The sequence below is a fragment of the Cherax quadricarinatus genome, chromosome 37 (assembly GCF_038502225.1).
Source record: "Cherax quadricarinatus isolate ZL_2023a chromosome 37, ASM3850222v1, whole genome shotgun sequence".
NCBI lineage: Eukaryota > Metazoa > Arthropoda > Malacostraca > Decapoda > Parastacidae > Cherax > Cherax quadricarinatus.
The window spans coordinates 19310601-19334366 of record NC_091328.1 but is presented as its reverse complement, the minus strand read 5'-3'; the positions used below and the strand labels follow the sequence as shown (position 1 = coordinate 19334366).

Sequence of the window (23766 nt, the reverse complement as noted above, 5' to 3'; positions counted from 1 at the left end):
GTCATCCTGCATTGGTGGGATACAGCCAGTTTGTTGAAAAAAAAAAAAGATAGCATGATGTCATCATAAAATGTTAACATTTTTCTGGTTGTGAGATGGATTAGTGTTCTAAAAGTAATGTTTGTAAGATATATCTTTAAGAAAGTTTGAATTGCCACAAAAATACCACAGTTAATGTATTAGTATATAGATAAGAAAATGTATATACATTGGAATTAAAACTTATAATCTACACATGGGAAATACTAAAGGCCACATTCCTAATCTGGGAGGAAATGTAGAATGGAATAAATCAGCTGAAAAGTATGGGTTCCATAACCACAATTAGAGAACACTGTCAATGTCTGAGGTTCATAACTTTTTAATGTTCTACTAATACATATAAGAAGTATTGCTAACATAAAGTTAGTAACTAGTCTACTTCTTCAGTAGGTGCCTGATCAGTCAGGTTGTGATGGCTATGGAAATATAAACACATATGCAGTATAATGTGATCCTTTATTGACAACATTTTGCTTATACAGTGGACTTTTTCAAGTCACAAACAGATCTACCTGGGGTGGAAGGTATGCGAGTATTTATAGTCATGTTCAGAATGCTGAGGTCAGGTGGAGAATGCTGCATCTGATGACTCTATAACCCCACTCGGTACATCATCAGATGCAGCATTCTCCACCTGACCTCAGCATTCTGAACCTGACTATAAATACTCGCGTACCTTCCACCCCAGGTAGATCTGTTTGTGACTTGAAAAAGCCCACTGTGTGGGCAAAATGTGGTCAATAAAGGATCACATTATACTGCATGTGTGTTTATATTTCCATAGTGTTGGTATTTTATACCATTTATTTCCATTGTGATGGCTATGTAAGCCTGTGGGCCATTGGCAGTGATAACCTGGCTGATGAGGTGGCAACTAGGATAGTTTTGACCTTAGTCTCGGTTGTAAAAGCAGAAAAATTCAAACCCCTCAAAGGTGTCACTGATATTGGTGAGAGGCTCTTGATCCCATGTGTAAATGCCTCTAATGCTTGAGGCACTATATGACCTCTATGGGTTTAGCCCTACCCCCTTCCCCTCCCAATTAAAAATTGAAAAAATCTAAATTTTTACAAGCCTGACAGGTAGGCTCAGTTTAGGTTGAAGTGAAATTCTTCAGGATACATACATCCATTGTCAGTCTTGAACTCGTTTTTTTTATTATTATTATTATTATTATTATTATTATTATTATTATTATTATTATTATTATTATCTGGAGTATCTGAGAGAGTTAGAGCAAAGGAAGGGGTAGCAGTAATGTTAAATGATCAGTTATGGAAGGAGAAAAGAGAATATGAATGTGTAAATTCAAGAATTATGTGGATTAAAGTAAAGGTTGGATGCGAGAAGTGGGTCATAATAAGCGTGTATGCACCTGGAGAAGAGAGGAATGCAGAGGAGAGAGAGAGATTTTGGGAGATGTTAAGTGAATGTATAGGAGCCTTTGAACCAAGTGAGAGAATAATTGTGGTAGGGGACCTGAATGCTAAAGTAGGAGAAACTTTTAGAGAGGGTGTGGTAGGTAAGTTTGGGGTGCCAGGTGTAAATGATAATGGGAGCCCTTTGATTGAACTTTGTATAGAAAGGGGTTTAGTTATAGGTAATACATATTTTAAGAAAAAGAGGATAAATAAGTATACACGATATGATGTAGGGTGAAATGACAGTAGTTTGTTGGATTATGTATTGGTAGATAAAAGACTGTTGAGTAGACTTCAGGATGTACATGTTTATAGAGGGGCCACAGATATATCAGATCACTTTCTAGTTGTAGCTACACTGAGAGTAAAAGGTAGATGGGATACAAGGAGAATAGAAGCATCAGGGAAGAGAGAGGTGAAGGTTTATAAACTAAAAGAGGTGGCAGTTAGGGTAAGATATAAACAGCTATCGGAGGATAGATGGGCTAATGAGAGCATAGGCAATGGGGTCGAAGAGGTATGGGGTAGGTTTAAAAATGTAGTGTTAGAGTGTTCAGCAGAAGTTTGTGGTTACAGGAAAGTGGGTGCAGGAGGGAAGAGGAGCGATTGGTGGAATGATGATGTAAAGAGAGTAGTAAGGGAGAAAAAGTTAGCATATGAGAAGTTTTTACAAAGTAGAAGTGATGCAAGGAGGGAAGAGTATATGGAGAAAAAGAGAGAGGTTAAGAGAGTGGTGAAGCAATGTAAAAAGAGAGCAAATGAGAGAGTGGGTGAGATGTTATCAACAAATTTTGTTGAAAATAAGAAAAAGTTTTGGAGTGAGATTAACAAGTTAAGAAAGCCTAGAGAACAAATGGATTTGTCAGTTAAAAATAGGAGAGGAGAGTTATTAAATGGAGAGTTAGAGGTATTGGGAAGATGGAGGGAATATTTTGAGGAATTGTTAAATGTTGATGAAGATAGGGAAGCTGTGATTTCGTGTATAGGGCAAGGAGGAATAACATCTTGTAGGAGTGAGGAAGAGCCAGTTGTGAGTGTGGGGGAAGTTCGTGAGGCAGTAGGTAAAATGAAAGGGGGTAAGGCAGCCGGGATTGATGGGATAAAGATAGAAATGTTAAAAGCAGGTGGGGATATAGTTTTGGAGTGGTTGGTGCAATTATTTAATAAATGTATGGAAGAGGGTAAGGTACCTAGTGATTGGCAGAGAGCATGCATAGTTCCTTTGTATAAAGGCAAAGGGGATAAAAGAGAGTGCAAAAATTATAGGGGGATAAGTCTGTTGAGTGTACCTGGTAAAGTGTATGGTAGAGTTATAATTGAAAGAATTAAGAGTAAGACGGAGAATAGGATAGCAGATGAACAAGGAGGCTTTAGGAAAGGTAGGGGGTGTGTGGACCAGGTGTTTACAGTGAAACATATAAGTGAACAGTATTTAGATAAGGCTAAAGAGGTCTTTGTGGCATTTATGGATTTGGAAAAGGCGTATGACAGGGTGGATAGGAGGGCAATGTGGCAGATGTTGCAAGTGTATGGTGTAGGAGGTAGGTTACTGAAAGCAGTGAAGAGTTTTTACGAGGATAGTGAGGCTCAAGTTAGAGTATGTAGGAAAGAGGGAAATTTTTTCCCAGTAAAAGTAGGCCTTAGACAAGGATGTGTGATGTCACCGTGGTTGTTTAATATATTTATAGATGGGGTTGTAAGAGAAGTAAATGCGAGGGTCTTGACAAGAGGCGTGGAGTTAAAAGATAAAGAATCACACACAAAGTGGGAGTTGTCACAGCTGCTCTTTGCTGATGACACTGTGCTTTTGGGAGATTCTGAAGAGAAGCTGCAGAGATTGGTGGATGAATTTGGTAGGGTGTGCAAAAGAAGAAAATTAAAGGTGAATACAGGAAAGAGTAAGGTTATGAGGATAAAAAGATTAGGTGATGAAAGATTGAATATCAGATTGGAGGGAGAGAGTATGGAGGAGGTGAACGTATTCAGATATTTGGGAGTGGACGTGTCAGCGGATGGGTCTATGAAAGATGAGGTGAATCATAGAATTGATGAGGGAAAAAGAGTGAGTGGTGCACTTAGGAGTCTGTGGAGACAAAGAACTTTGTCCTTGGAGGCAAAGAGGGGAATGTATGAGAGTATAGTTTTACCAACGCTCTTATATGGGTGTGAAGCGTGGGTGATGAATGTTGCAGCGAGGAGAAGGCTGGAGGCAGTGGAGATGTCATGTCTGAGGGCAATGTGTGGTGTGAATATAATGCAGAGAATTCGTAGTTTGGAAGTTAGGAAGAGGTGCGGGATTACCAAAACTGTTGTCCAGAGGGCTGAGGAAGGGTTGTTGAGGTGGTTCGGACATGTAGAGAGAATGGAGCGAAACAGAATGACTTCAAGAGTGTATCAGTCTGTAGTGGAAGGAAGGCGGGGTAGGGGTCGGCCTAGGAAGGGTTGGAGGGAGGGGGTAAAGGAGGTTTTGTGTGCAAGGGGCTTGGACTTCCAGCAGGCATGCGTGAGCGTGTTTGATAGGAGTGAATGGAGACAAATGGTTTTTAATACTTGACGTGCTGTTGGAGTGTGAGCAAAGTAACATTTATGAAGGGATTCAGGGAAACCGGCAGGCCGTACTTGAGTCCTGGAGATGGGAAGTACAGTGCCTGCACTCTGAAGGAGGGGTGTTAATGTTGCAGTTTAAAAACTGTAGTGTAAAGCACCCTTCTGGCAAGACAGTGATGGAGTGAATGATGATGAAAGTTTTTCTTTTTTGGGCCACCCTGCCTTGGTGGGAATCGGCCAGTGTGATAATAAAATAAAATAAAAATATTATTACGTATTATTATTATTATTATTATTATTATTATTATTATTATTATTATTATTATTATTATAAAGTTTTGTAGAAGACTGACCATCTCAAACTGAGGTAGGGTTACAACCCCCCACCCACAAAAAAAAAAAAAAAAAAAAAACTCAAATAGCTGTCGAGCAGTTCTACCTAGAAGTGTGCAGACATCACAGTTTGCATGACCCTCCCAGTTATAACCCCCTGCCTCCACTCCTTCAGAGTTCAGGAATTTGATTTCCTGCAGATTTTTTTCTTAATACCTCGTATAGAATGTTTCCTCCTTAAAAATTTTATTTTTCAAGAAAAAATACAGCTTGATTTAAATCGTATTTTTTTTACATCTGATGCCTAAAGAAATAATACTGTATCTAGAATATGCTGTTATACAGCATATGATTTTTTTTTGTTACTTATAACACCAATATTAATCATTTAAAATGATTGAACTACAGAGACAGCACTACACATCGCAGTAAAGAACAAGCATCACAGCATTGTGTCAATGCTGCTTGCAGCAGGAGCAAACCCCAACCTTCGGGTATACTTGCCTGATGATGAGATGGCCAGACTAGCCGAGGATGAGTATATTTTCACAGGTATATTTATATTGTTATTTTAACCTTTACTTTTCCTTGTAAGTTTAGTTATTTACATTGGCTAATTTAGAAAATTTTCTAATTTATAGAAAATAGAAAATTCAAATATTGTATTTTATTTACTTTTAATGATAAATACAGCCTCTCCTCACTTAACGATGGGGTTCCGTTCCTAAGAGTAGGTCAGTAAGCGAATTGGTTGTTAAGTGAGGAGCGTATTGTAGTGGGATTGTGCCAACTATCTTTAGATATTTTTTTAATGTCATCTTTGCACCATTTATAAATATTTTTGTCTATTTTTAAATGTATATACAGTAGTGTAGCTGAGGAGACAGTGTGAGGGGAAGTCATGTGCGGTCGAGCTCCATCAAAAATTACTTTTCCTGATAGTCCCAAGTGGGAACAGAGGGCGGGAAATAAGCGTGTGCAACCATAAAGTGATATACTTCCTTGTGAACCAACATAAAAGGAATATCAGTGAACACCAGATAGAAAAATATGGATTACAGTGTCATATGGAGAATGCCGGTTAGAACAACGGTTACTCTGGAAATAAGCCTGACCAGCACTAGCGAACTATTGCCAGATGTCGACACAAGTGGAAATAAACAAACAGATATTGAACTATCTATAAGTAATAGGGCGAGTGACAAATATATACATGTGTAGTGGCATAGTGAAATAAATTGTAGATACGAGTAATCTAAATTATCCCCAGTATAGCGTAAAATATATGGTGTAGCATATGGGAATATTTACAAGCAACTTGCACTAGCGAACTATTGCCGGAGGTCCAGAGAAGTGGAAATAACGGAGGAATATTTACTACAGTCAAAAGTAATAAAATGAGTGATGGTAGCATTGAGGTGCAGGGAATCACAGTATACATAAATTAAGCATACAATCAAGGAAAAGGCATAAGTCTACTGTGTGACGTGTTTTTCCCTGTTACCTCTCCTAAGTTTACTGCTATAGAAGTGCAGGGGAAAGTTACCGTAGGTCTAGTGCTGTGTGAACAATATAACCATCCCAGTGTAGTGCAGTGAAAAGAAAAGTGTATCTTGAACGAATACATTGTATATACTTGAGATAACCAGTGTACAACACAGTGACAAAATACCAGTGATAAAATAAAAGGAAATAAAATAAAAAACAATTGTGAAGTGTGGCAGTGGTGGGGCAATCTACTTGTCCTGGTGTTGACATGTGACAAGTGATACACCAAGGTATGAGTTACCACATATAGCGAATAGACGAAAAGAATATAAATAGGCAGTGATATAGTAAACTGAATTTATGGATAAGAATTAATCCTTTTAATCCCGAGTGTAGTGTAAAACTATGGTATAATTATATGGGAACAAGTTGAAAGTGCCACCCGCACCCCTCCTCCAAGCCCCCGCCTCATGCCCCCACCCCATTCTCCGGATCCTACCTCACCCATCCAACAATCCCACCCAAGGCCTCCCCTCCTCGCACCTTCACCACTTTCCACAGACCCCTATCTCCCAGCTTATCACCCCACTGCACAGCCCCCTCCTCCTATTGTCTGTACCATATCCCCAAGGATACCCACTGCTCAGCAACTCTCACCTACCAGCCACCCCACCACCAGCCGTACATAATAAATACACCATCCACCACATGCACCTGTTTTAAAAGTAATCATGGCCAGGAATAAAGGCTGTTGTATATGTGAAAAAATCTTTGGGAGAAACATGAGGGGCATTGATTGTGAAATATGCGGTACAATATCACATATATCATGTACAAAGTTTGATGCAACCATGACAAATGACCAAAAACAAGAAAGTTGTTTCTGGATTTGCCCCAGTGAAAGGGACAGCTGGTTAAGCATAAGAGAGGTACTGAAAAGTGAAAACCTAGAAAGCGTAAGGAAGTTTCTAAGGAGCTTGCCAGAGTTATACAAAGAGTGGAAAACAGGGGAAAAGGAACAAGAAAAGGAGGAAAATGCAAATAGAGGTGAAAACCAAGGAGTGAAAGTAAGAGCAAGAGTAGAAAACGTCATACAGAGCAAGTCGGAAAAGGAAACAGGGATACATAACATAGCGGAAAGGGGAAGGGAGGATGAGAAAACTAGAACAGGAACAAATGAAAATGAGCAAAGGGAAGAAATTAGCCTAGAAAAAAGTGAACAAGGGAACTCAGATCAGGTGGCAGAACTTGGGAACAACACAGAATCAATAAATATAGGTAATCAGAACATTTGCAGTTACTATGCTAAAGGTATGTGCCTATATGGCAGAGATTGTTGGAATAAACACACCAGAAAATGTGCGAACATGTTGAGGAAGGGAAAGTGTCGTTTCAACAAAGAGTGCAGGTACTTCCATCCAGTAATGTGTAAAGCTTCAACGCAGTCAAGAGAATGTTATGACTTGAGCTGTCCAGACCATCATGTAAAAGGAATGCGGCACTACAGAGTTAGCAGAGAAAGGGAAATTGAACAGCATTCTTTTTTAGACAAAAAGAGAAAAGATCAAAACAAAGGGAGAGACAAACAGGGGGAATGGTACAGAGAGGACAGGTGGGCAGTAAAATGGGGCATACCAAACCAGGCATCAGCCCGTCAAGGCCGAATAAGCAAACAAACGCGAAGCCAGTACTGGAGAAACCAGGGGAGTGTACACCAGGGGACATACCAGGTAGTACACCACCAGTGGTACTAATGAAACACAAAGCGAGACAAAACATCCCACTTGGTAATTCCTGCTTCATATTTGCAAATATACAGGGTTTGAAATCAAATAAAAATGACAAAGTTAGTTATGTCAGTGGGCTCCTGACAGAGGCGAATGCCATATTCGGAGCATTTACAGAAACACATACAAGGGATGTTTTGGATGGAGAGATAAAGATAGTAAACTACAACATGTATAGATGTGATAGAATCAATAGGTCACAGGGAGGAGTAGGAATCTATGTAAAGGATACTTTCTGTTGCGCAGAAGTGCTGAATTCTGCGAATGATATAGTAGAAATTCTAGGCATTAAAGTTGAAAATAGGAATTTGGTAATTATCCTAGTATACAAACCACCATCAGCAACTGCTGAGGAATTCACAGATCAGTTAAGTAAGATAGATAGCTATCTGGATAGGCTAGAAAGCCCTGCACCAAATATTTTACACCTTGGAGATTTTAATCTCCCTCATGTAAAATGGAAGATGGGACAACGTAATGTTATACCAGAAATATCCCCGGGAAGCACCCTGGCTCAACAGGTACATACCAGGGAAATAATGAGGCTTTGTGAAAAGTACTCTTTAAACCAACAGGTAATTGATCCCACTTGAAATGAAAATATCCTGGATTTGATATTCACAAACAACGAGGAACTGATCAGAGACATAACAGTTTCCAAAACTATTTACTCTGATCATAACATCATAGAGGTTCAATCTAGTATTAACTCAGGGGTAGGAAACTGCATCGCAAAAGTTAGAGACGGGATGTTCAGTAAGTTTAATTTTAACAACTATAGAATTAACTGGGAAAAAATAAACCAAGAGCTATCAGACATACCCTGGGAATCAGACATGAGCGACCTAAATCCCCACCAGTGCCTAGAGAAGCTGAATACAGAAGCATACAAAGTATGTATGAAACATGTACCATTGAGGAAACCCAGAAGATCAGATATAGAGAGAGAGCATAGGAGATGGTACAGAAGAAGAAAATGGGTTACTGAACTGCTTAAAAACACAAATATGCTACAACAGAGGAAAGATAGACTTAGCAGAGAGATCACTGAATTAGAGCAAAAACTTAGGATGTCATACCTCACAGAAGAAGTACAAAGGGAACAAAAGGCCATACAGGATATTGCAAGAAACTCAAAATATTTCTATTCCTATGCAAAATCCAAGCTAAGAACTACCTGTAGAATTGGACCACTACTGAGAAGAGACTCGTATGCTGACGATGAACAGGAAATGAGTGAAATCCTAAAAGAACAGTATGAGTCGGTGTTCAGCAACCCACTAAATGACAGCAAGGTAGAAAATGCAGAAATATTTTTCACTCCAGAAGAAGGCCGCACAGACCAACTAACTGGCATTAGTACAAATCCCATAGATTTCGAAAAAGAAATGGAAAACATGCCAACTCACTCAGCACCTGGACCAGATTCATGGAATGCTCTATTTATAAAGAAGTGCAAAGTACCACTAGCACGAGCCCTCAATATTCTTTGGAGAAAGAGCTTAGATCTAGGTGAAATACCGGAGGCCTTAAAGAGTGCAGACATAGCTCCTTTGCACAAGGGAGGTAGTACTGAGCACTAGCTAAAAATTACAGACCAGTAGCCCTAACCTCTCACATCATAAAAATCTTTGAACGAGTGATGAGACGGCAGGTTACAAATTTCATGGACCAGCACAACCAACATAACCCGAACCAGCATGGTTTTAGAGCAGGATGATCATGTCGGTCACAGCTGCTGTGTAAATCACACGCAGATGTGATTTACACAGATTTTGCAAAGGCGTTTGACAAATGCGATCATGGAGTGATAGCACACAAAATGAAGGCCATGGGCATTACGGGATAGGTAGGCAGATGTATTTTTGGTTTCCTAACACACACAACGCAAAAAGTAGTAGTGAACAGGGCAAGATCCAGCATCAGTGAGGTCAAAAGCTCAGTGCCCCAAGGCACTGTCCTGGCACCTCTGCTGTTCCCTATCCTCATAGCAGACATAGACAAAAACACCCGGCGCACTTTTGTATCATCATTTGCAGATAACACTAAAATAAGCATGAAAGTCAGTACGGTAGAGAACACTGAAAAAGTACAGGAAGACATAAACAGGGTTTTTCAGTGGGCAGTGGAAAACAACATGACGTTCAGTGGTAATAAGTTCCAGCTGCTTATGTATGGAAAGAATGAAGAACTCAAAAGGAGCTCTATATACAAAACTCAAGAGGGTCACCAAATAGAACGTAAGGAACACGTAAAAGACCTAGGAATAATTATGTCAGTGGACCTTTCTTTTAAAGACCATAACAAGACAAAGATCACGACAGCCAGGAAGATGACTGGGTGGGTATTGAGAACTTTCAAAACAAGGGAACCAATGCTGATGGTGACACTCTTCAAATCGCTAGTGCTCCCTCACTTAGAATATTGCTCAGTGCTGACAGCCCTGTTCAGGGCAGGAGAAATATCGGAGCTGGAACAAATACAGAGATCGTTTATGGCTCACATTGAACCAGTAAAGCACCTAAACTACTGGGAACGCCTGCAAGTCTTGAACATGTACTCATTGGAGCGGAGGAGAGAGAGGTACATGATAATATATACCTGGAAGGTACTCGAGGGCTTGGTCCCAAATCTGCACACTGCCATAACAACATACTGGAGTGAGAGATATGGGAGGAAGTGTAAAATAAACCCAGTGAGGAGCAGGGGTGCGGTGGGGACAATAAGGGAACACTGTATCAACATCCGGGGTCCCAGACTTTTCAACATCTTACCAGAAGATATCAGAAACACTGCTGGAACAAGTGTTGAAGCCTTCAAGAGGAAACTAGACAAGTATCTTCACCAGGTGCCAGATCAACCAGGCTGTGATGGATATGTGGGGCAGCGGGCCTCCAGCAGCAACAGCCTGGTTGACCAGGCAAGCACCAGATGAGCCTGGCCCATGGCCGGGCTCAGAGAGTAGATATACTCTCAAAATTCTTCAAAGGTATATCAAAGGTATACTGTAATAAACAGAATAGAGGAAATCAGCTCTAATATACATTACTTTGGTTTGCATGCTAGTTGGAGAGTTGGTTGTAAGTCCGAGCGGTTGGTACACGAGTACGTCACTGAGGAGAGGCTGTACTGTAAATAATGTAATAAAATAACTTTTAAAGTGCACTCTCTCCTCACTTAGCGATGCACTCGTTTACCGACGCCTCGGACTTACAGTGGGCTCTCTGACAAGTATCCATACCTAAATAATGTATATTAGAGCTGATTTCCTTTATTCTGTTTATTTCAATATACAGTACACTACTGTATAAACATTTAAAAATATATCAAAAAAGTTATAAATGCTACAAAGGTGACATTAAAACAATATCAAAGATAGTTGACACAAACTCACTACTATTATAGTATGTTCCTCACTTAGCGACAAATTTGTTTAATGACTTGGTCTTTGGAATGGTTCTCAGTCATTAAGTGAGGGGAGGCCGTATTTAAATAACAGTTTTCTTTAATTAGCTAAGAATAATATAACTTGGGACTGTCTAGGCAGTACTATATTTTAAAATATACATTGATGAATTAAAATAGGAGTTTTCAGTATAATCATCCTTAGGGATTACAGGCCTAGAGGTCCCATGGAACTAGAAATTTCAAATATTACCAAATTATATTTCAGATATAGGTTCATTTTGTGTGTCTGAGACCATACCTCTGTAATGTATCTCTCTAATCCTCTTAGTATCAACATTCATAATAATGACCAGACTATAAAGACATTTAAATGTAGGACAGCCATTGAGACAATAATTATTGGATAATCACATTCATTTGTGGGTTGCCAGTCAGAAAAAATAGTGGAGAATTGAAGCCCATAAATTTGTGCAGAAAACTATATTTGAAGAAATGGTAGGCCATTTTGCTGTTTGTGTAAAATGTTTGAGCTCTTACCATAATTATTAAATGAATATCATAAGTTAATTTACTTTGATTTACTAGACTCATTGTGAAACCTGATGTTTAAGAAAGACTATTATTATTTACTGGTACTTCCTAGAAAATAGTGATGCACACCAATATTTTGCTAGGCTCAACTGCTTTGGTAGAAGCATGTCGTAACCGAGACTTGGGTATGTTGGACCTGCTGCTCAAAAGCCATGCTAGGGATGATGAATGCAAAGCTCTCTTCATTGCTGCTCATGCCAAGGATGAAATCATTGTGTCCAAACTCCTTGCACTCAAGGTATGGTTATTTTTTGTTTTCTGTAAGATGGAAATTGTCAGAGATTGTTAAGCAATTATTTAGTTTAAAGAAGTATGTACAGTAAACCCTTGTTTTAACTAACCTCAATTTAGTAGACTTTTGAAATAAAGAATAAAATCTGCTGGATCACTTGAATCTTAAAAAAATGGACTAAGCACACTAGTTATAGATTTTTTCATTATTGCTACAGTTGTAGCAAAATAATATTGTTTCTATATACAAAATTGCAGTTATTGTCACATGCTCCTTACTGGTCCGTTAAATTGACGTTTACTGTACTTTGCTTCTTTCTTTCTTTCAACACACCGGCCGTATCCCACCAAGGCAGGGTGGCCCAAAAAGAAAAACGAAAGTTTCTCTTTTAAATTGAGTAATTTATACAGGAGAAGGGGTTACTAGGCCCTTGCTCCCGGCATTTTAGTCTCCTCTTACAACACGCATGGCTTACGGAGGAAGAATTCTGTTCCACTTCCCCATGGAGATAAGAGGAAATAAACAAGAACAAGAACTAGAAAGAAAATAGAAGAATACCCAGAGGGGTGTGTATATATATATGCTTGTACATGTATGTGTAGTGTGACCTAAGTGCAAGTAGAAGTAGCAAGACATACCTGAAATCTTGCATGTTTATGAGACAGACAAAAGACACCAGCAATCCTACCATCATGTAAAACAATTACAGGTTTTCGTTGTACACTCGCTTGGCAGGACGGTAGTACCTCCCTGGGCGGTTGCTGTTTACCAACCTACTACCTAGGTGTTTGCTTCTGTATATGTATAATTCTAGTTGTGTTAGAGTTATTATAGTAAGGTCATTCTAGGCTGCATAGACTGGTGAGATCTGATTTATAACCCAGCACATAGGTAGTTCGAGGTGCTCAGTCTTTCAGCCAGGCTGAGGGACTGACCACCTCAAACTATTTCTCCAAGATTGATGGACCAATTACATCATCTTCACCTCACCACTACTCCTGCTGTTTACAATGCATTCTCCTCAATATTTGACCAATGAAGCCTTCCGTGTAGGAGAAATGTTTCAGCAATAAAGATACCCAACTGTTGCACATGTGTCTTACTCATTAACTTGTCAGTATTTTATACCATTTTCAGCATACATAGGTAGTTTACATTGCCACAGCCATGCACCACACTGCCAGCTATTCCATCACCACAAAAACACTACTAATAAATGGCAAAACTTCATCCTCACATATCAACATTATAACTGCTTGGACCACAACACACTTTTTGGTCATTCTCACACACCAAAAGCAGCAGCAGCAGCACCATCTCTAAATATTACTACACAATCTTTCACATAATCACAAAACACTGCTACCACTTATTACTATAAGACCATTACATCACCTCATAACCACTCATCACCCTAGCAACATTTCCATCATCAAACACCACATGTGATTCCATACCACCGCCACAGCAGAATAATGCCACCACATACAATATGATCATACAATTTACTGTCAGTTACACAGCATCATAATTGCCCCACTATCATAACATTAGCCTATCACACTCTACCACCACAACATTATCATAACACTCTCGACCACCACAATATTATCATAACACTCGACCACCACAATATTATCATAACACTCGACCACCACAATATTATCATAACACTCGACCACCACAATGTTATCATAACACTCTCGACCACCACAATATTATCATAACACTCGACCACCACAATATTATCATAACACTCTCGACCACCACAATATTATCATAACACTCTCGACCACCACAATATTATCATAACACTCTCGACCACCACAATATTATCATAACACTCTCGACCACCACAATATTATCATAACACTCTCGACCACCACAATATTATCATAACACTCGACCACCACAATATTATCATAACACTCTCGACCACCACAATATTATCATAACACTCTCCACCACCACAATATTATCATAACACTCGACCACCACAATATTATCATAACACTCGACCACCACAATATTATCATAACACTCTCGACCACCACAATATTATCATAACACTCGACCACCACAATATTATCATAACACTCTCGACCACCACAATATTATCATAACACTCTCCACCACCACAAAATTATTATATCATTCTCCACTATGATTCTTCATTACCATTACACTGCTATCATCACACTACTACCACCACACCAATACTACATTATATTGAACATCTAACAATGCCACCACTATCACACATCAGTCACAACACCATCATTACAAAGATTCTAAGGTATACTTATTTACAGGCACATCCTGATCCAGAATTCAAGGTGAACAAGAGAGCTCTTGAGATCAAACCAAGCCAACAATTCAGTTCTCTGGGTGTGGGAAATGCAGGTGGAGTGTACTCATCCCTCGCACCAACCACACCAGTCATGATCAACTGGCATGGACAGCGCTGTCTTTCATATTTAAAGGTTCATAGAAACTTCATTCATTTGTGTTGTGGTATGAATTATCTTCCCTTTATAGAGATTCTTCACTTCCTCATTGCTAGTTAAAATATTTTGCTTATGAATCAGGGCTATTTGGTTATCTTAAATATAAAATTTAATCCTGATTTTAACAGTCATTTATGTAGCAAAGGAATATTCAAAAAGTAGGGTCTGTACAGAATTATGTAGTTATCTGGCTGCCTTCAAGAGAGCTGGACAGATACCTAAAGTCAGTGCCGGATCAGCCGGGCTGTGGCTCATACGTTGGACTGCGTGCGGCCAACAGTAACAGCCTGGTTGATCAGGCCCTGATCCACCGGGAGGCCTGGTCATGGACCGGGCCGCGGGGGCATTGATACCCGGAATGACCTCCATGTGATCTTCAGGTATATGAATATCTGGTGAAACTTCCTTAATAGTATCAGTGATCCACTGTAGTTCTTAGTACTTTTATGTTTTCAATTTAGGATGTAATCTGAGACCAGGCCACAGGTTTAATGATGTTGGATATACAGTGGACCCCCAGTTTTCGTCCAGTGCGGAAATTGTACAGTTAGGATTTTGAGCACTTTTAGGCAAAATTTTCCCCTGGGTTTTGTACATTCACTCAGAAATCGTCAGTACCAGACGCATGCACCTGGGCCACTCATACGTTTGTGATTCACTCTTGGGCACATTAAATGTGTTATTTTAGGTTAATATAGACATTTTCATTAATCCATCTATGATATTTTCTTCAAAATTATATAAGAAACATGTTATATAGCATATAAACATGCAGTGTTTATATGCTATCGAGGGGCGAGTTGGTGGAGGGTAAACATTGCGTTTTCTCTGGTCCAACATTAGAGAAAATTGTATGAATCTGTGTCTGGCCCAATCACTTCCCTACTCTGCTTTTGTTTACAATTCTCGTCATGAATTATTCGTTACTTCTCCCTTTGTTCATGATGGCATCTGAAGGTAATTGTTAGAAACAATTAAACTCATGGAACATGCAACAGGCCTACTGACCCATGCAGAGCAGGTCCATGTCGTCCTATCACCCCCTCTCCCCCGGAATAGCCCAGTGACCCACCCAGTCTGGTCACCTCCACTCAAGGATGGAGCACGGCACCAGACCCAGCAGCACAAGCTAGCCAGGTCCAACTCACACCCACCCACACCCACTCATGTATTTATCTACCCAATTTTTAAAACTACACAATGTTTTAGCCTGAATAACTGTACTTACTTCTTGTCCTACAATAAGACTACAAATATTTTAAGGTAAGCAATGAATGTACAGGTCTCCCTCAACATTTGCGAGGGTTAGGGGATCAAGAGCCTCGCGAATGTTGAAAAACCGTGAATGTTTGGTGCCCCAATATATTGCAGGGAAATATAATACAATACTGCTTCCTTAACTTGTTGAACCATGAACAATCATAAAATATATGAAAATGTTGTAAATTGTACTAAATATATACATGTTATGCTTTAATAGCATGTATGTTATTAAATACCACTGCCTCCACCAATGCCTCCACCACTTCCTCAACCACTGCGAGTCCCTACTACCCTCCCACCGACCCCCACAACTGGCAGCCAGCCCTCCCACCACTCAGTGTGGTGAGTGTTTTGTTTGTTCATTATTTGCTATTAAACTACAGTATAAATAATGTAAACCCATTCATGACTGCATATTGGAATGGCTATTCGGACAGGTATTAGACAGTGACATCATGTGTTTACTCTTGAACACAGCAAAGAATCAAACATTTCTGCTACTGCTAATAATAACAATAGTAATAATAATAATAATAATAATAATAATAATAATAATAATAATAATAATAATAATAATAATAATAAATACGATATAATTGAAGAAGGAAATTGTACAAAAATACGAGGGAGCGATTGACACATCGTCAGTATGGCTTTGTTTATGCTGGAGTGAGCATTAGTCTCCTTGCTCTTCCAAACATTTCACAATAATTCAGCGGTTGAGGCAGTGGTATTTAATAACATATATGTTATAAATAATAATAGTACATATTATTAATAACATGTATTATTATTATTAATAACATGTATGTTATTAAATACCTCTGCCTCAACTGCTGCCTCAATTGCTGCCTCAATCGCTGCCTCAATCGCTGCCTCAACCGCTGCCTCAATCGCTGCCTCAACAGCTGCCTCAACAGCTGCCTCAATCGCTGCCTCAATCGCTGCCTCAATCGCTGCCTCAACCGCTGCCTCAACCGCTGCCTCAACCGCTGCCTCAATCGCTGCCTCAACCACTGCCTCAACAGCTGCCTCAACCACTGCCTCAATCGCTGCCTCAACCACTGCCTCAATCGCTGCCTCAATTGCTACCTCAACAGCTGCCTCAATCGCTGCCTCAACCACTGCCTCAATTGCTGCCTCAATCGCTGCCTCAACCGCTGCCTCACCCACTGCCTCAATCGCTGCCTCAACCGCTGCCTCAACAGCTGCCTCAACCACTGCCTCAACAGCTGCCTCAACAGCTGCCTCAACCATTGCCTCAACCGCTGCCTCAATCGCTGCCTCAACTGCTGCCTCAACCACTGCCTCAATCGCTGCCTCAACTGCTGCCTCAACCACTGCCTCAATCGCTGCCTCAATCGCTGCCTCAACCACTGCCTCAACCACTGCCTCAACCACTGCCTCAATCGCTGCCTCAACAGCTGCCTCAACCACTGCCTCAACCACTCCAGTCGCACTCAATCTACAAGCACCAAACACAATGAATTATTGTGAAATGCTTGGAAGAGCACGGAGACTAATGTTCACTCCAGCATAAACAAAGCCATACTGACGATGTGTCAACCACTCCCTTGTATTTTTGTACAATTTCCTTCTTCAATTATATCGTATTTATTATTATTATTATTATTATTTTTTTTTTTTTTTTTTTTTATTATCACACCGGCCGATTCCCACCAAGGCAGGGTGGCCCGAAAAAGAAAAACTTTCACCATCATTCACTCCATCACTGTCTTGCCAGAAGGGTGCTTTACACTACAGTTTTTAAAACTGCAACATTAACACCCCTCCTTCAGAGTGCAGGCACTGTACTTCCCATCTCCAGAACTCAAGTCCGGCCTGCCGGTTTCCCTGAATCCCTTCATAAATGTTACTTTGCTCACACTCCAACAGCACGTCAAGTATTAAAAACCATTTGTCTCCATTCACTCCTATCAAACACGCTCACGCATGCCTGCTGGAAGTCCAAGCCCCTCGCACACAAAACCTCCTTTACCCCCTCCCTCCAACCCTTCCTAGGCCGACCCCTACCCCGCCTTCCTTCCACTACAGACTGATACACTCTTGAAGTCATTCTGTTTCGCTCCATTCTCTCTACATGTCCGAACCACCTCAACAACCCTTCCTCAGCCCTCTGGACAACAGTTTTGGTAATCCCGCACCTCCTCCTAACTTCCAAACTACGAATTCTCTGCATTATATTCACACCACACATTGCCCTCAGACATGACATCTCCACTGCCTCCAGCCTTCTCCTCGCTGCAACATTCATCACCCACGCTTCACACCCATATAAGAGCGTTGGTAAAACTATACTCTCATACATTCCCCTCTTTGCCTCCAAGGACAAAGTTCTTTGTCTCCACAGACTCCTAAGTGCACCACTCACTCTTTTTCCCTCATCAATTCTATGATTCACCTCATCTTTCATAGACCCATCCGCTGACACGTCCACTCCCAAATATCTGAATACGTTCACCTCCTCCATACTCTCTCCCTCCAATCTGATATTCAATCTTTCATCACCTAATCTTTTTGTTATCCTCATAACCTTACTCTTTCCTGTATTCACCTTTAATTTTCTTCTTTTGCACACCCTACCAAATTCATCCACCAATCTCTGCAACTTCTCTTCAGAATCTCCCAAGAGCACAGTGTCATCAGCAAAGAGCAGCTGTGACAACTCCCACTTTGTGTGTGATTCTTTATCTTTTAACTCCACGCCTCTTGCCAAGACCCTCGCATTTACTTCTCTTACAACCCCATCTATAAATATATTAAACAACCACGGTGACATCACACATCCTTGTCTAAGGCCTACTTTTACTGGGAAAAAATTTCCCTCTTTCCTACATACTCTAACTTGAGCCTCACTATCCTCGTAAAAACTCTTCACTGCTTTCAGTAACCTACCTCCTACACCATACACTTGCAACATCTGCCACATTGCCCCCCTATCCACCCTGTCATACGCCTTTTCCAAATCCATAAATGCCACAAAGACCTCTTTAGCCTTATCTAAATACTGTTCACTTATATGTTTCACTGTAAACACCTGGTCCACACACCCCCTACCTTTCCTAAAGCCTCCTTGTTCATCTGCTATCCTATTCTCCGTCTTACTCTTAATTCTTTCAATTTTAACTCTACCATACACTATACCAGGTACACTCAACAGACTTATCCCCCTATAATTTTTGCACTCTCTTTTATCCCCTTTGCCTTTATACAAAGGAACTATGCATGCTCTCTGCCAATCCCTAGGTACCTTACCCTCTTCCATACATTTATTAAATAATTGCACCAACCACTCCAAAACTATATCCCCACCTGCTTTTAACATTTCTATCTTTATCCCATCAATCCCGGCTGCCTTACCCCCTTTCATTTTACCTACTGCCTCACGAACTTCCCCCACACTCACAACTGGCTCTTCCTCACTCCTACAAGATGTTATTCCTCCTTGCCCTATACACGAAATCACAGCTTCCCTATCTTCATCAACATTTAACAATTCCTCAAAATATTCCTTCCTTCTGCCCAATACCTCTATCTCTCCATGTAATAACTCTCCTCTCCTATTTTTAACTGACAAATCAATTTGATCTCTAGGCTTTCTTAACTTGTTAATCTCACTCCAAAACTTTTTCTTATTTTCAACAAAATTTGTTGATAACATCTCACCCACTCTCTCATTTGCTCTCTTTTTACATTGCTTCACCACTCTCTTAACCTCTCTCTTTTTCTCCATATACTCTTCCCTCCTTGCATCACTTCTACTTTGTAAAAACTTCTCATATGCTAACTTTTTCTCCCTTACTACTCTCTTTACATCATCATTCCACCAATCGCTCCTCTTCCCTCCTGCACCCACTTTCCTGTAACCACAAACTTCTGCTGAACACTCTAACACTACATTTTTAAACCTACCCCATACCTCTTCGACCCCATTGCCTATGCTCTCATTAGCCCATCTATCCTCCAATAGCTGTTTATATCTTACCCTAACTGCCTCCTCTTTTAGTTTATAAACCTTCACCTCTCTCTTCCCTGATGCTTCTATTCTCCTTGTATCCCATCTACCTTTTACTCTCAGTGTAGCTACAACTAGAAAGTGATCTGATATATCTGTGGCCCCTCTATAAACATGTACATCCTGAAGTCTACTCAACAGTCTTTTATCTACCAATACATAATCCAACAAACTACTGTCATTTCGCCCTACATCATATCGTGTATACTTATTTATCCTCTTTTTCTTAAAATATGTATTACCTATAACTAAACCCCTTTCTATACAAAGTTCAATCAAAGGGCTCCCATTATCATTTACACCTGGCACCCCAAACTTACCTACCACACCCTCTCTAAAAGTTTCTCCTACTTTATTATTATTATTATTATTATTAATTATTAATTATTAATTATTATTAATTATTAATTATTATTATTAATTATTATTAATTATTATTAATTATTATTAATTATTATTAATTATTATTAATTATTAATTATTATTAATTATTATTAATTATTATTATTATTAATTATTATTAATTATTATTAATTATTAATTATTAATTATTATTATTATTAATTATTATTAATTATTATTAATTATTATTAATTACTACTAATTACTACTAATTACTACTAATTACTACTAATTACTACTAATCACTACTAATCACTACTAATTACTACTAATTACTACTAATTACTACTAATTACTACTAATTACTACTAATTACTACTAATTACTACTAATTACTACTACTACTACTACTACTACTACTACTACTACTACTACTACTACTACTACTACTACTACTACTACTACTACTACTACTATTATTATTATTAGCTGTAGCAGAAATGTTCGATTCTTTGCTGTGTTCAGAGTAAACACATGATGTCACTGTCTGATACCTGTCCGAATAGCCATTCCAATATGCAGTCATGAATGGGTTTACATTATTTATACTGTAGTTTAATAGCAAATAATAAATAAACAAAACACTCACCACACTGAGTGGTGGGAGGGCTGGCTGCCAGTTGTGGGGGTCGGTGGGAGGGTAGTAGGGACTCGCAGGTGGCGGGAAACTTAAATATGATTTGGCGGCTGGGAATTTGGTGGCTGGGATTTTGGCGGTTGGGAATTCACGAATGTGTGAAGCCCGTGAAAGTTGAAAACGTGAATGTTGAGGGAGATCTGTACTGTGTATGTATTTTACTTTTTATTGTTTTCTAATGCCTAGTTCTATTACTAACTTAATGTAAGTTAGTGTAAACTTGAAAACCTTACATCTGTTGTGGAATCTATTTTGGCTTTGGGGAAGTCCATGGGGTTGGATGTGAGTGGCCAGGATGTGGAAGAGTTGGTGAATAACCACAGGGAAGAGCTAACCACTGAAGTGCTGCAGCACTATAGTTATTCTCTATAAAATTTATTTCTTGTTAATATTTTTGGGTGTCTGAAATGGATTAATTGGATTTACATTATTTCTTGTGGGAAATATTACTTCGGTTTTCGTCCATTTCAGATTTTGGCCGACCTCCTGGAACAGATTAAGAACGAAAACCGGAGGTGTACTGTACTGTACAGTGGACCCTCGCCTAACGAACGCATCACATAACGTTAAATCTGCCTAACGAAGCGTTTGAGTGTAAAAATTTTGGCCCGCTTAACGATAAAAAACTCGCCCAACATGATTCCTCCCTAACCTGTCTGTCCAGCCTGAGTGCCTCAGCTGCCTTACCGTCATTGTTTACAAGCCATGGTGGCCGGTTGCATGCATACATTCGATACATTTTGTATTATTCCATTGTTTATAGTGCTTGCAACTGCTAAATAAGCCATCATGGGCCCAAAGAAAGCTTCTAGTGCCAGCCCTGTGGTAAAAAGGGTGAGAAATACTATCGTACCGCAGTCAGGTGTTGCTGCACCATGGTCAGCTGTTGCTGCACCAGTTTGCTGCACCATGGTCAGCTGCTGCTGCACCACAGTCAGCTGTTGCTGCACCACCATCAGCTGTTGCTGCACCACCATCAGCTGTTGCTGCACCATGGTCAACTGCTGCTGCACCACAGTCAGCTGTTGCTGAACCACTGTCAGCTGCTGCTGCACCACAGTCAGCTGCTGCTGCACCATGGTGAACTGCTGCTGCACCACAGTCAGCTGTTGCTGAACCACGGTGAGCTGCTCCTGCACCATGGTCAGCTGCTGCTGCACCACAGTCAGCTGCTGCTGCACCACAGTCAGCTGCTGCTGCACCACAGTCAGCTGCTGCTGCACCACGGTCAGCTGCTGCTGCACCACAGTCAGCTGCTGCTGCACCACAGTCAGCTGCTGCTGCACCACGGTCAGCTGCTGCTGCACCACAGTCAGCTGCTGCTGCACCACCGTCAGCTGTTTCTCACCAACATGACTTGCCCCAAACCTGTCCATCCAGCACTGCCATCATTGTTTACAAACCAGGGTGGCCGGTTATATTATTCCATTGTTTATAGTGCTTGTAACTGCTAAATAAGCCACCAGGGGCCCAAAGAAAGCTTCTAGTGCCACCCTTGTGGTAAAAAGTTTGAGAAATACTATCGTACCACAGTCAGCTGCTGCTGCGGCTGCACCACCGTCAGCTGCTGCTGCTGCTGCTGCTGCTGCACCACCGTCAGCTGTTGCTGGACCATTCAGCTGTTGCTTCACCACGGTCAGCTGTTGCTGGGCCAGTCAGCTGTTGCTGCATCAGTCAGCTGTTGCTGCACCACAGTCAGCTGTTGCTGGATCAGTCAGCTGTTGCTGCACCACCATCAGCTGTTGCTGCACCACCGTCAGCTGTTGCTGCACCACTGTCAGCTGTTGCTGCACCACAGTCAGCTGTTGCTGCACCACAGTCAGCTGTTGCTGCACCACCGTTAGCTGTTGCTGCACCACCGTTAGCTGTTGCTGCACCACCGTCAGCTGTTGCTGCACCACAGTCAGCTGTTGCTGCACCACAGTCGGCTGTTGCTCCACCACAGTCAGCTGCACTACTCAAAGATGTGGAGAGAGTGTTGTTGGTGTGGCTTAACGTGAAACAATTACCGAGAAACGATTAACCCCACAGGGTTAGCCACCCAGGATAACCCAGGAAAGCCAGTGCATCATCGAGGACTGTAACTTATTTCCATTGGGGCCCTTAATCTTGTCCCCCAGGATGCGACCCACAACAGTCAACTAACACCCAGGTGAACAGGAAAAAATGCCTGGAACTAGTGCTCATATTGGTGAATTTAAGGCCAGCAGAGGTTGGTTTGAGAGATTTAGGAATTCTAGTGGCATACACAGTGCAATAAGGCATGGTAAAGCTGAAAAACTCATCCCCCAACAAGTGTTCAATTGTGATGAAACAGGCCTGTTCTGGAAGAAAATGCCAAACAGGACCTACATTACTCAGGAGGAAAATGCACTCCTAGGACACATGCCTGTGAAAGACAGGCTAACTCTCATGCTTTGTTGTAATGCTAGTGGGGATTGCAAAGTGAAGCCTTTACTCATGTATCACTCTGAAAATCCCAGTGTTCAAGAAAAACAGTGTCTCATCACTCATCAATACTCTTCAATGAAGGTAAGTGTCATTTTAACATTTATTTATGTAGTTATTGTGCATGTCTTATTGTTTTCTTTGTAGGGAAATGTATATTTCATGAAAAAAAATTTTTTTTTTAATACTTTTGGCTGTCTGGATCGGATTAATTGGATTTCCATTATTTCTTATGGGGACAATTAACTCGGCTAACGATAATTTTGGCTAACGATGAGCTCTCAGGAACGGATTAATATCGTTAGGCGAGGGTCCACTGTATTACTAAATAATGAGACAGATAATACACTCTACAGTGAAAATTATTCTTTTAAAATGTATCAAAATCTGAAATTAAGAGTTTGAGGAGAATGTCATTCCAAGGTACAGTGGTACCTTGGGATACAAACTTATTTTGTTCCAGAAGGCTGTTCGAGTGCCGATACTGAACAAATTTGTTCCCATAAGGAATAATGTAAATTAGATTAATTTGTTTCAGACCCCAAAAATGCACTTACAAAAGCACTTACATAAATACACGTGCATAAATACATTTGCATAAATACACTTGCATAAATACACTTG

The 23766-nt window shown here is 40.4% G+C and overlaps 1 protein-coding gene across 1 annotated transcript in view; it reads left to right on the top strand.

The window, feature by feature from the left end:
- The window catches only part of Lrrk (Leucine-rich repeat kinase), a 1005461-nt gene that overhangs the window by 647439 nt on the left and 334256 nt on the right, over positions 1-23766 (top strand). The window contains exons 7-9 of the mRNA XM_070091737.1: positions 4747-4895; positions 11701-11855; positions 14162-14332. Of these exons, the coding sequence (XP_069947838.1) occupies positions 4747-4895; positions 11701-11855; positions 14162-14332 (475 nt within the window). The remainder of the gene's footprint in view (positions 1-4746; positions 4896-11700; positions 11856-14161; positions 14333-23766) is intronic.